This window comes from Megalobrama amblycephala, linkage group LG20 (assembly GCF_018812025.1).
Source record: "Megalobrama amblycephala isolate DHTTF-2021 linkage group LG20, ASM1881202v1, whole genome shotgun sequence".
Taxonomy (NCBI): Eukaryota; Metazoa; Chordata; class Actinopteri; order Cypriniformes; family Xenocyprididae; genus Megalobrama; species Megalobrama amblycephala.
The window spans coordinates 13,962,446-13,973,404 of record NC_063063.1 but is presented as its reverse complement, the minus strand read 5'-3'; the positions used below and the strand labels follow the sequence as shown (position 1 = coordinate 13,973,404).

The following is a 10,959-nucleotide window of genomic DNA, read 5'->3' as shown; positions in this document are numbered from 1 at the left end:
TTGCTTACCTAGTCTGAGGATTCAGCTGTGCACATCCAGACGTTCTGCCCTTGTCTAATGGCTTGATCATGGGCTGGCATATGCAAATATTGGGGGCGTACACCCCGACTGTTACGTAACAGTCGGTGTTATGTTGAGATTCGCCTGTTCTTCGGAGGTCTTTTAAACAAATGAGATTTATATAAGAAGGAGGAAACAATGGAGTTTGAAACTCAGTGTATGTCTTTTCCATGTACTGAACTCTTGTTATTCAACTATGCCAATATAAATTCAATATTGAATTCTAGGGCACCTTTAAGACTGTGAGTGTGATATTGCTTTTATACAACAGTTCAATTAACAAGTAAACTGTACGTGTAAAGATGAGTAACAGTGATTTTCCCTCCCTGCTCAATGCGTTCTGTAATCACTCTGTATTTTCCATTCCCAATCATGCTAGCGGGGTTTTTTTAGTGTATCAGAATTAAAATTTGAATCTCCTGTTTACACTGCAGATGGTTAGCCAACACAATTAGCGTAGATTCTGAAGTATCAGACTTTTCCCCATCAGACTTGCTATGTTATTGAAGTAGATCTTGTTTTTTTTATTTGGATACATTGTATCTTTGAGGTACAAGTTCTGGTAATTCAGTCCACTAATCCAAGTAAAAGAAAGGACACACAAGTAGAAGGTAAACAGTGCAAGGCTTGCCTACAAGACAGCTAGTGCTTGTGAGATCTTGATTTCAAGGATGGTTAATTCAGTAGAGCTGATATTTTTTGCCATTGCATAGCTTGTTTTACAAGAATGATGTGCTTCATTCTCAATTCCAAGGTCCAGATTATTGCTCAGAGCTGCTGGCATTATTTCTTCAGCCTCACACCATGAGGCAATCAGCCTTGGTCAACAATCTGTAAAGTGAATGACTCAGCATGACATTAAGGATTCAACACTGGCGGTCTTGAGAAACAGGAGATGGAGAAGATCAGACTCTTTTGAGCAAACAAGATAAAAACAGGAAGATAAGATGAAGTTGAATGTTTGATGATGTCTTCACTCCTTGACTGGAGGATTTGAATGTAAAACTAGACTCATAAATCAATTTCTTTCTTTTATTTTCGACAGAAAATGTATCTAGGACAGAGCCAATAGCCTTGTGGGCAGCATTCCGAACTGTAGCGCAGTAGGCGAACTGTAGGCTAAGTTGAGTCCTGGGTTGTCGTTCCTTCCCAATCCCATCCCACTTGTCTTCCTGTTAAGTTCTGTCCCAATAAAGACAAAAATTCCAAAAATAAATCTTGAAAAAAATAAAAAATAAAAAAAGAAATTAAGTTTTTAGCTTTTCAGGAATGTCTTTTTCAGTATAAACATATTTAATGGCGCTTTATCAGAATTGTAGTCAAGTTTGCAATTATCATTGAGAGTTTACAAAGGTGATTGTAACCCACTGGAATGGGATTATTATGTCTTGTGATTTTTTTTCAACTTCATTCCCCTAAAACAAGTTAGTGGTTTAATGAGTGATTTTCTCACAACGAGACTTCCCAAGCCAGAGAGGAAGACCGTGAAATTTGGTAACTCAAAAACTTTCTTCATGAGCACAAAATCCTCAACACACTCAGCGAGGCTTATACTTAAATCCTAGTGTGAGACTGGACATCTGCGTGTCCTCTTTGCCTCTTCTGGGGTTAGGAGAATAAGTTTGCTTTGTCTTTTATACATAATTGATCCTGAGGTTGTTTACATAAAGATGGCCAGGATAATGTCCCTTAATGACTTAGATTTAGGCTGACGTGATGATGGCATTGTCCCAGTTGAGTTGATGTGGCCTTGGGCACCATTCCTGTCTTCTGGTCTGAACACTCACCTCATTGTTGACACAAAAGCCAGAGATAACCCCAGAAAAGTGGGACAACAGAAGAAACCATATTATCTTAGACAAGAGTGGTTTAGCACTAAAAGTAGGGGTGACTACACAGTCCTGACATTGCAGTCTTTGTGCATACAGTCCATTAACAGTCAGCAGTGTTGTTTCGTTCATTCCTGTTTCCTCAGACAGTGACCTCCGTCTTGCTGTTGGTCTGACAGGCTTTAAGTTTGGGATGGGGCTGATACAGTGGTTGTCCCCCATAGCCCGTGGGCTGGGAGATGAACTCCGGTAGTGTTTCTATGCTGTACTGTCTTCTGTTGCTGTAGATCTGTCGGCGAACAGAGTGCCCTGGATGCGAGATCTGCCGGTGGACGTGTCTTTGTCCAGAATCCCAAGCTTTGAAGGCTGAGCTGGAAAGTTGAGGGTGGGTGATGGTTTTTGGGATGCGGGTCCTCTCCAACTGGTTGGTTGGGATTGAGATGGACAGGGGGGAATGGATGTCATGGGAGGGGAGGACCTGGTGGAGGTAGGACTTGTCTTTTGGGTGCATTGACATCGGTTGGAAAGGTACAGGAGGGGAATGATGCTGGGAGAAATCCATTAGTGGATAACTCTTGTAGTAGCCCCGGCTTGCAGTATCGGCTGTAAAGGTGGAGAAGAAACAGAAGACGTTAGACAAACATAAGATTATTTATGTGAATATTTGAACTACATTATAATTGAGCTACAGAGGATTTTTGCATAGTTGAGTTACAGTCTTCTTTATGTGGCTACGAACTCGGAGCCCATAAAGGGACATGGGGATGGAAAAGAGTATGAGATGGAGGAAAAATTTATATTCCACTGCTATTGCATTCTCTCACAAATGTTTTGTGTTTCCCCAAGAAACTTTGAGTTTGCTTGTAAAACCTTGGCATTCTTTGGGAGCAAGTGCAAAGTTTCTTTAGGGTATGTGAAAGTTTTGCGAGTATACATTACATCTAATTAAATAATGTGCACTAATGTGTAATAATGAAAAATCTGTCCATTGGAATCATGTGTTCGACGTATCAACTTTAAATGTACTTTTGATGAAGGCCATAAAACAGCAGTGTCTGTAATCCTGTTGAGATATCCACTGAGAGGTTGTCTATTTTATTAAACACTGACTTTATGTTGCCTGAAATGTTTAAAGGTCATGCCTCAGACATGAGTTATCTCTCTTCTCACGGTATTTACCTGGGAGCTGCTCACCATGTCTCGCTGCATTAATGTCTGCTAGATGCACTTGTTCTGTTTGTTCTTGTATTGGAGTGAATCAGAAGGTTTTAGAAGGTGTGTACATGTGTGTGTGTCAGGGGACATATTGTATATGGGCCTACATGCCTGAATCACACACAAAAATAAAAGGATCTAGTACAGTTCCTTTGGATGCTCTTTTGGTCTTAGCCTCATCAAATCCAGAATCAAATTTATAAACTGATGTCAGATGGCATTCTTTCAAGTAACATAGTCATCAAGTTAAATTTTTATCCTCTTTTCTCATTCATTACTTTGTTCTGGCCACAAAGTGTTTCAAATAGATGACATCTGAAAATCCTTGAGCTTACTCCAAAGGCTGTATTGTCAGTTTGCATCAACCTCATCATCACCATCACCACGGTGTGCTGATTGCAGATCATCCTGGCATCAGATCTTTGTTTGGTAACAGTCAGATACAGATGTGTTCATATGTGAAAGTAATTAATAATGTGTATGTATTATGTACGCGTCACTATGTCACTGAATCATTGTGATACTACTGGCTTAACACTATTGGCTTAACATGTTCCCAGAATGTAGGGCAGGCTAATGCTCCTGCATAAATGGACAACAAAACGCACCACTCAAGCCCACAGCTTTTTTTTTTTTTTTTGCTGTCTTTTAAAATATGTAAAATGTATTATTTTGCATTTTTTTCAACCAATCGCAAACTCAATAAAATAAGAACATTAACTAGGAGCTTTCATACTTACAGCATATTTTTAAAAGTTTTTAAAAATGGTATTTTGAGGTCATGTGTGAACATTGTTGAAATTACCAGAGCTGATTTGCTGGCTGAGGACATTGTAACATTGCCAATTAATTATGTATCGATGTTATGTGTAACATCACCATAAGATTAATGGTTTGAGTACATCAAACAAGTTTTGAAGAAGCAGATTCAGTTAAAACCCATTCACTCCAAGAACAATAACTATAATGAGAAACTATATTAGCGTCCACAAATGACAATAACGTTCTATTCATTATAAGCATGTGCTGCAGTTATATCTTCAGCTGCTGGACAGACCACATCTTCCTTGCATGCCATGGACATGCCCAATGGTAATCCCGACCCTGCACTTATGCAGTACCTGTGCTCGGTGACCAATTTTGCCCTAGGGGTGTTGAAGGTTACAGCACAGCATTTGGTTGAACAATGTCCACTTTTGTGGTCCAGGAACACTACACTGTAAACCCTAATGCTCAAAATAATTAATTGGTTTGAGTAGGACCAACTTAAAGGGATAGTTCACCCAAAAATTTAAATTTGATGTTTATCTGCTTAGCCCCAGGGCATCCAAGATGTAGGTCTTTGTTTCTTCAGTAGCACACGGTTAGTGAGGTCTCAACGCGCTCTGACAACGGAAGTGATCTCTAGCACTCATTGAAGCAAAGCACGAGACATCACTTCTGTCATCGGAACACGTTTTCTGACCTCACTAACCAGATTCGCAGGGCAGTTGGACATAGTGGTGTATTAGAGGTAAAAATTATATAAATACTGTTCAGTTTCTCGCACAAACCGACCGTTTCGTGTCTTAGGACATCAGTGTGTCGTCATGAGCCGCAGGGTTTCATTTGGATTTGTCTGCATGTTTTTTTTACTCTTATAGATGGAATTTCCACTGACATGCATTATACGACTGACAGTCCGCAACAGTTGGAGTTAAAAATCATCATTTGTGTTCTACTGAAGAAACAAAGTCACCTACATCTTGGATGCCCTGGGGGTAAGCAGATAAACATCAAATTTTCATTTTTGGGTGAACTATCCCTTTAAATTAAACAAATCAGTCAAATCAACTTTTATGAGTATTTAGCACTTTCTTTTACTTTCAAGTTCACAGAACTGATATATTTTAAGTTAACCGAACTGTTTCATTGTTTTGAGTTTTATGAACTTACTTCTTTTAATTTAGACAAACTTAAGTTTAACTGAAACTAGACTGAGATCAGCTATTTCCCAGCATGCTTTACATGGCACTCGAAAGGGAGAGTAAATGCTAAAATTAAGTGTTATGTAATGTTTTTTTTGTGCAAGATTAATGTTAAGTAGAAGATTTAGTAGTGATTAATGTCATTTTGTCATGCTAATTGACCCTTCGTCTTGAGTTTGATTGACAAGCGATCTAACCAATCAGAACGCCGAATCCGCCATTTTGTCCGACAAAGCAGTCAGGAGTTAGAAGATTAACCTCAGTGGACTTAAACTTGAGAAATGGTGTGTATTGACGTCTTTCCGCGTTTGAAACAACATTCTTTCTCATGTTCATTCATGTTTATTTGATGTTATAAATGAACTAGTAGGAAGAGATGATCGGTTTACGAGCCTGTTGAGCTGAGGCGCTACAGCAATCTGTCACGACCATGGTCACGACACATTAAAGAGCCACAAAACGGTTTTTATTGTTTGAATTTGTTAAAAAACTACACAGTTTGAAAGCTGGGACTTTGTTTAATATCATAAGTAACCTGCTTTGTCTTGTCTGTCGACGTGTTGTCAGTATCCTCTTTGGTCCGCAATGTATTTTTCACTGTGTATTGCGTGACAGCACCACGGCTTGTCGGACAAAGCAACAGTAACTAAGGGGGGCAGGTCTTTGCAAGGGTCAATTTAGAAGAGTTTATGTTAATGTGGGTTTTATGAAGAGTTACCATCATGGTGACAGGTGGTTCATGCGGCTTGGTTTAAGAACAAGTATGTTAAATGCTTTATATTGCTGTACTAATTCAGCAAGTGCTATATCATGCTATTGTTAACATGTTAGAAAATTAGCATTTTCTGAGTTAGTTTGTTATAGCTATCTAGGTTTACAGATGTTTACATTGAGGTTACATAATAATTTTAAGCTAAATGTATGAATTACTGTACTCAAAAATGCCAGTTCTGCTCACTTAAACTTAATTTCTTAACTTCAACATTTTGAAGCAACTGATTGCCTCAATTTTTTGAGTTTTGCCAACTTAATTCGGGTTTACAGTGTACATATGGCTCAACCCTGTGGGGATGAAGGAAACGGAAGCGACCTGGCTGTCAGCCTAAAGAGCAGGCCACCGAAATCCCAAACCCTGTCTGCCCACCGCCAAAGTCCTTCATACATCAAGCAGTGGCATTGTAAGTATTATAAAAGTGAGCCTGTCACTTCCTTGCGCTCGGCTGCAGCACACCCACAGTCTGGGAATTGCAGTGGTTATGAGGATGCAAGACACAGCTTCAACTGTCGCAGACCTATACTGTTGTGGGCCTTCGGAGCAAGGAAGGTGTCTCAATGCCTTAAGGCCACTGGATCAAGGCACAAAGCTTCCTAAGTGGCAACACTGGCTCCGCCTCTCCATGAAGCACCTACCACATGTACATAAAAAAAACTGCTGTTCCTTGGTGCCCCTCGGGCAGAGGACTAGCACTTTCAACCCCATTGTGCTAGCTCATTAAAATAATCCGACACGACTGTGTGATTAATTTCACCAGGCACCCGCTCAGGTTCGACAGTGTCCGATGCGTGGCAAAGATGCTTCCATCCTGTGTGATAGACCCTGTTTCTCCAACCAAGATGAAGAGAGGGTTTTACAGCCCTCATTCATCATAACGGAGATAGGTGGTGGGTTGCGGCCAATTTAGACCTATATTTGGTCCTGTATAAGCTCCCATTCAAAAGGTTAATGCAGAAACGCATTTTGACATGCGTTCACCATCAAGATCACTGTGATAGACCTGAAAAGTCTCTCATGTCTGAAGTACTCATGTCTGTTTTGGGGAACAGCAGAAGGTGAAGGCTGTCTCCAAACAGAGGATTGCACACTGGATTGTGGATGCCATTGCTTTGGCATACCAGGCTCAGGATGTGCCGTGCCCCCTAGGAGTGCGAGCACACTCCTGGGCTGCATCTTCCTGGGCTCTAGCGAACGGCGCCACTCTAAAAGACATCTGCAGATCAGTGGGCTGGGCAACACCCAATATTTTGCGAGATTTTATAATCTCCAGGTTGAACCAATTTCATCCTGTGTGTTATCAGGTACAAACAGGTAAGCTATAGACCAGGTGTACTGCTTGCACACAGCACCTTTCCCCAATCTGAGGTGATATTGTACACTTTTTTTGTCCATGTGAGTTCCCTGGGCTGGCGAACCCTGGACTTCCTTTTTCCCTCCAGCACCCTACGGCTCTGCTCTGCCACCAGTCACTGTGTTTGTAGAGCTACTGTCCACAAGGAGCTACCACAGAGACTTATTTCCATGTGTGGTACATCCTGGTTGGTAAGTCCATGTGATGTATTCTCCACATGTTAATCTCCCTTTGGGCAGGATGTGGTCTCTGTAGTGTTCTTTTTTCTGCATAGAGAGCGCTTTCCTCAGCACTAACTTCTGGTCTGCACAGATGTATGTTTTTATCTAAAAAATATCTAAATATCTATGGAAAATACTATCTATGGTTGTGGCATTTTCTATAGGAACCACTAGTGTCAGTTTGTCGACACAATGTCGACGAAACCACCGTTCCCTGATGGAGGGGACGAGTCGGTGTGTCCCTCCTGACACAACACTGAATTACCCTCTGAAATGGCTGGGACACTGTCTCGGCTCAGCATAAACGTCATGAGTGGTTGCAAGCCACCTCCTTTTATACCCGTATGTCCAAGGGAATGGCATGCAAATATCACTTGCCCATTCTCATTGGCCTTTTCTGAAGCATCAGAGGTGTTTGGGGTTCCCAAGTGTGACCCCTAGTGTCAGTACATCGACACGCTATCTTGTTCCCTCCATCAGGAAACAACAGTAACCAAGACATTATCTATTCTGTGTGGAAAATAGCATCAGATTAAACAGAACCTGAAACAAAATAACTTTTCTTTATGTGAGCAGATGAAGAAAATAGTCAACAGATTAAGGGTCTATTTAAAGGTAATTTCCGGCAAATTGCTAAAGTTTTGACAGCATTTTGGTGCTGAAGCTGTTGCATGTGTAAATTGCAGATGTGGTACATTTACCAGAATAAGAAATTTTGCTGGGTTTTGTGTGTGAAAGTGGTCACTGATTGCCTTCCAACAAAAGATAAACATAATGTATCTTGAATAATAAAAAACATCAAAACGTCTGAATGAATATGTAATAAACAACGGAGAATGTTTATACAAAACGTCTCTTTGACCTGAAAGAACTAGATTATCTGCAGCTTAAACTGAAAATAAAACTGAATTACCCTCATTATACCCCTTTACACTTTGCCATTATGTCTGATGAGACTAAAAATCTTGTGTTACAGTAGATAAGCAACACCTTTTGTGTAGTGAGGATTCTGACAAAACATTTGAATGTACACACCTGTCTAAAAGTGTAGCCACCGGCACTGGGATGTTAAATTATACCGGGAATGACAGGGTAAACTGTGTGTGCCCCAATTGTCCTCACCACAGCAGAGGGCTTCCCTGATTCTTTCAAACTCAGGGACTGTTGTTTATGACATCCAACAGAGCATGAAATAATTCAGCATCTGTGAATGAAGTATGTTTGTGCACAAAGTAGCATGTCACTGTTCTTACCAACTGCTTTCAGAGAGTTGTACTTATTCAGTGCCAGGCCTGGTATACTGAGGTTGCTTTGAGGATGAGAGAGTCCGGCCGATGTACCAAAAGAGAAGCCGGCATTGTTTAGATGGTACTGTTCTGGAATACAGAAGAAGGATAGAAGAACATTAAAATGAAAAGTCTGTATATGTGGGTACAATATTTCATGAATGAAAGTATAAAGTTTGAGGTCAGTAAGATTTCAGCAAGGATGCAATGAATTGATCCAAAGTACCAGTAAAGACATGTATAATGTTACAAAAGATTTCTATTTCAAATAAATTTGTTCTTTTGAACTTTCTATATATCAAAGAACGCTGAAAAAATATATATCACAGTTTCCACAAAAATATTAATCAGCACAACTGTTTCAACAGTAATAATAATATGAAATGTTTCGTGAGCATCAAATCAGCATATTAGAATAATCTGAGGGATCATGTGACACAGAATACTGGAGTAATGATGCTGATGAAAATTCAGCTTTGCCATCACAGCAATATATTATGTTTTAAAATATATACAATTATAAATAAGTTATTTTAAATTGTAATAATATTTCACAATATTACTGTATTTTTGATTAAATAAATTGAGGCTTTGTGAGTGTAACTTAAAAAAATCGATCAAAAAATCTTACAACCCCAATTTTTTTCCCAGTTTGAAATTCTAGTTTTTCTCAATGTGAGAATGCCATCTTACTTTCAGGTAAGAGCCCTGAGTAGTTTAGCTATTGTAAAAAGAAATTACCCTCTTACAATATGTGAAGGCTATTAGTGGGAAAACATGCTGTGGATTGAGTCACTTTGTTTAACTGCAATAGAGACCTATTTAAATTCGCTCTATATGCAGCGACCCTATATTGACCATTGAGATGTGGTTCAGATGCCCCAGCCTGAATGACCTATTTTTCTTTGTAAGCTGTGGGTGACGGCACAGGAAGGACATTGATGCATTTAATGAGTGTTAGATGTTGCTTTCTTTTTTCCTGTTTGTTCCATTACTCATTAGTCACATCTCATTTAACATGAGTGGGGTGTTGAGAGATGTGGACAGCCATTCTTTTAGGGTAAACCTGTGTTACACACTCTGAAATCACCCTGGCATTTCCTAGAAGCGGTAAACAATGTTTTAATGCTTTAAATAAATGTTGCATTAAAGTCAACAGCATACCTGTCAGAAAAGCACACCCAAAAACTGTCTGGGACTGTTCTGATGTCATCATGGTGCATTAAAGGCATGTCTGGGTAATTCTGATGTTTATTTGCATGCAAATTACATCAGTTGAACCAAGCTTGCTCAAGATTATTTGAGGTATTACTGTATATGGCTCTGCTTTTTAGTCTCTGCAGGTGTAGCTGTCTTTTATGTTGTTTAAGGGAAGTATTACCTTTCTCACCAGGTCTCTTTTATAAATCTTGATCAACTGAGAGTGTGGTGCCCTGAGGACATTAGCTTTAATACAACATCAGCAGTGCTGTTAACCACCATTTTCTATCTGTGCCCTCTTGACACTCTCTACTGTGTTTGATAATGATTAAGAGTAAAGGGAGGAACTAATGAAGGGGGTTTGTCAGGGTAAAGCATCTCTCAGGGTGCAAGACTTAGCATCACAAAGAGAAATCAAACCAGATTGTTCTTAAGATTAAGTATATGTGATCTAATTGAGCAAGAGGGATAGAAGAGCGAGGGTGATGTCCTCTGTGCACGTTAATGTATTCATTAGGTATTTCTGACTAGACCTTTGAAGTCAAAATCATCGTAAGGAAGTCCAGAGGGGTAATAACAGCTTTTGATGCATTATGTAATATTTTTAGGGCAGTGTGCATTGCGTACTGAAGCAGTTTTGCTGGATATTAATAAAGTCATGCATATTTCTAAAGCAGTTGCTGAACAGTTTTCAGATTCCTAAAGGTCGTATTGCACAGCATTATTGCTTTCCATGTGACTACGAGTGTAGCCTATATTTTAAATCTAATGTATGATAAACATTTAGTTGCTGTGGAAAAAAAAAATGTTATCAAAAATAATAATCAGATTTACAAAAGAAATTTTCTTCCCATAACTGGGATAAAAAAAAATATAATAAAAAAAAGTCAGCCCACTACAACCAGTGTTATTGTTAAATAAAACTAATAAAAATTGTTTTCATTCTTTGAAATAAAATAAAATGTAAATATTAAATAAAAAACCAAAATTAGAAGTGTTGCCTTGGCAAATGATATATAATAAGTTGAAGTACTAAAATTTCTAAAACTAAATTA

The 10,959-nt window shown here is 39.2% G+C and overlaps 1 protein-coding gene across 1 annotated transcript in view; it reads right to left on the bottom strand.

Annotated features, from left to right (window-relative positions):
• Nucleotides 1–269: 269 nt before the first annotated feature.
• The window catches only part of shisa8b (shisa family member 8b), a 36,462-nt gene continuing 25,772 nt past the window's right edge, over nt 270–10,959 (bottom strand). Inside the window, 2 exon segments of the mRNA XM_048169875.1 lie at nt 270–2,492; nt 8,672–8,794. Of these exon segments, the coding sequence (XP_048025832.1) occupies nt 2,032–2,492; nt 8,672–8,794 (584 nt within the window). The 3' untranslated portion in view covers nt 270–2,031.